This window comes from Eimeria mitis, genomic scaffold, assembly GCF_000499745.2.
Source record: "Eimeria mitis Houghton genomic scaffold, Emh_scaff1070, whole genome shotgun sequence".
Classification (NCBI taxonomy): domain Eukaryota; phylum Apicomplexa; class Conoidasida; order Eucoccidiorida; family Eimeriidae; genus Eimeria; species Eimeria mitis.
This window is the reverse complement of record NW_013567423.1, coordinates 12,982-13,670: the sequence shown is the minus strand read 5'-3', so window position 1 is coordinate 13,670 and position 689 is coordinate 12,982. Positions and strand designations below refer to the sequence as shown.

The 689-nt window shown below is 63.6% G+C and overlaps 1 protein-coding gene across 1 annotated transcript in view; it reads right to left on the bottom strand.

Moving 5' to 3' along the window:
• EMH_0028780 (uncharacterized protein) overlaps window positions 1-689 on the bottom strand; it is a gene marked incomplete at both ends in the record, with an annotated part of 2,696 nt that overhangs the window by 608 nt on the left and 1,399 nt on the right. Inside the window, one exon of the mRNA XM_013494202.1 lies at window positions 3-689. Coding sequence (XP_013349656.1) covers window positions 3-689 — 687 coding nt within the window. The remainder of the gene's footprint in view (window positions 1-2) is intronic.

Below are 689 nucleotides of genomic sequence, written 5' to 3'. Positions count from 1 at the left end.
CTGCAGCTCGCAGCGCGCAGCAGCGCCCGCTCTAATGGGCTGCTGCCTGTTGTCTGTGTGCTGCTGCTGCCTTCTCCCCACAGCAGCAGCCTGCTGCTGCTGCTGCTGCTGCTGCTGCTGCTGCTAGCTGCGCTCTGAACTCTTCTTAAGCTGTGGGCCCTGCGGAGTTTCCTGCTGCGGCGGTTGTCGGGTGCAGCAGCAGCAGCAGCAGAAGTTGCTGCTGCTGCTGCTGCTGCTGCTGGCAGCCACAGCGCCTCGTCCTCACTATCACCTGCTGCAGCACGAAGCTCCTGAGAAGCCCACAATACAGAAGCAGGTACTTGCTGCTGCTGCTGCTGCTGCTGCTGCTGCTGCTGCTGTTCCTCACGGGCTTGCTGCAGCTGCTGCTGCAGCCGCAGGCGACTTTGGCGCTGCCGAGACAGCACGCGGGATGCGTGCTGCTGCTGCTGCTGCTGCTGCTGTTGCTGCTGCTCCTGCTGCTGCTGCTGCTGCTGTGCTTTTGCTGCTGCATCATGCAGGGCTAGAGCTCGCCGCGGCAGTTTGCTTCTTCGGCGCTGCTGCTGCTGCTCCTTGTGGAGGAGTTTTTGCTGCTGCTGCTGTCGCTGCTGCTGCTGCTGTCGCCGCGGCCGTTGCTGCTGCTGCTGCTGCTGCAGCTGTTGCTGCTGCTGCTGCTGCTGCTGCTGAGCAGA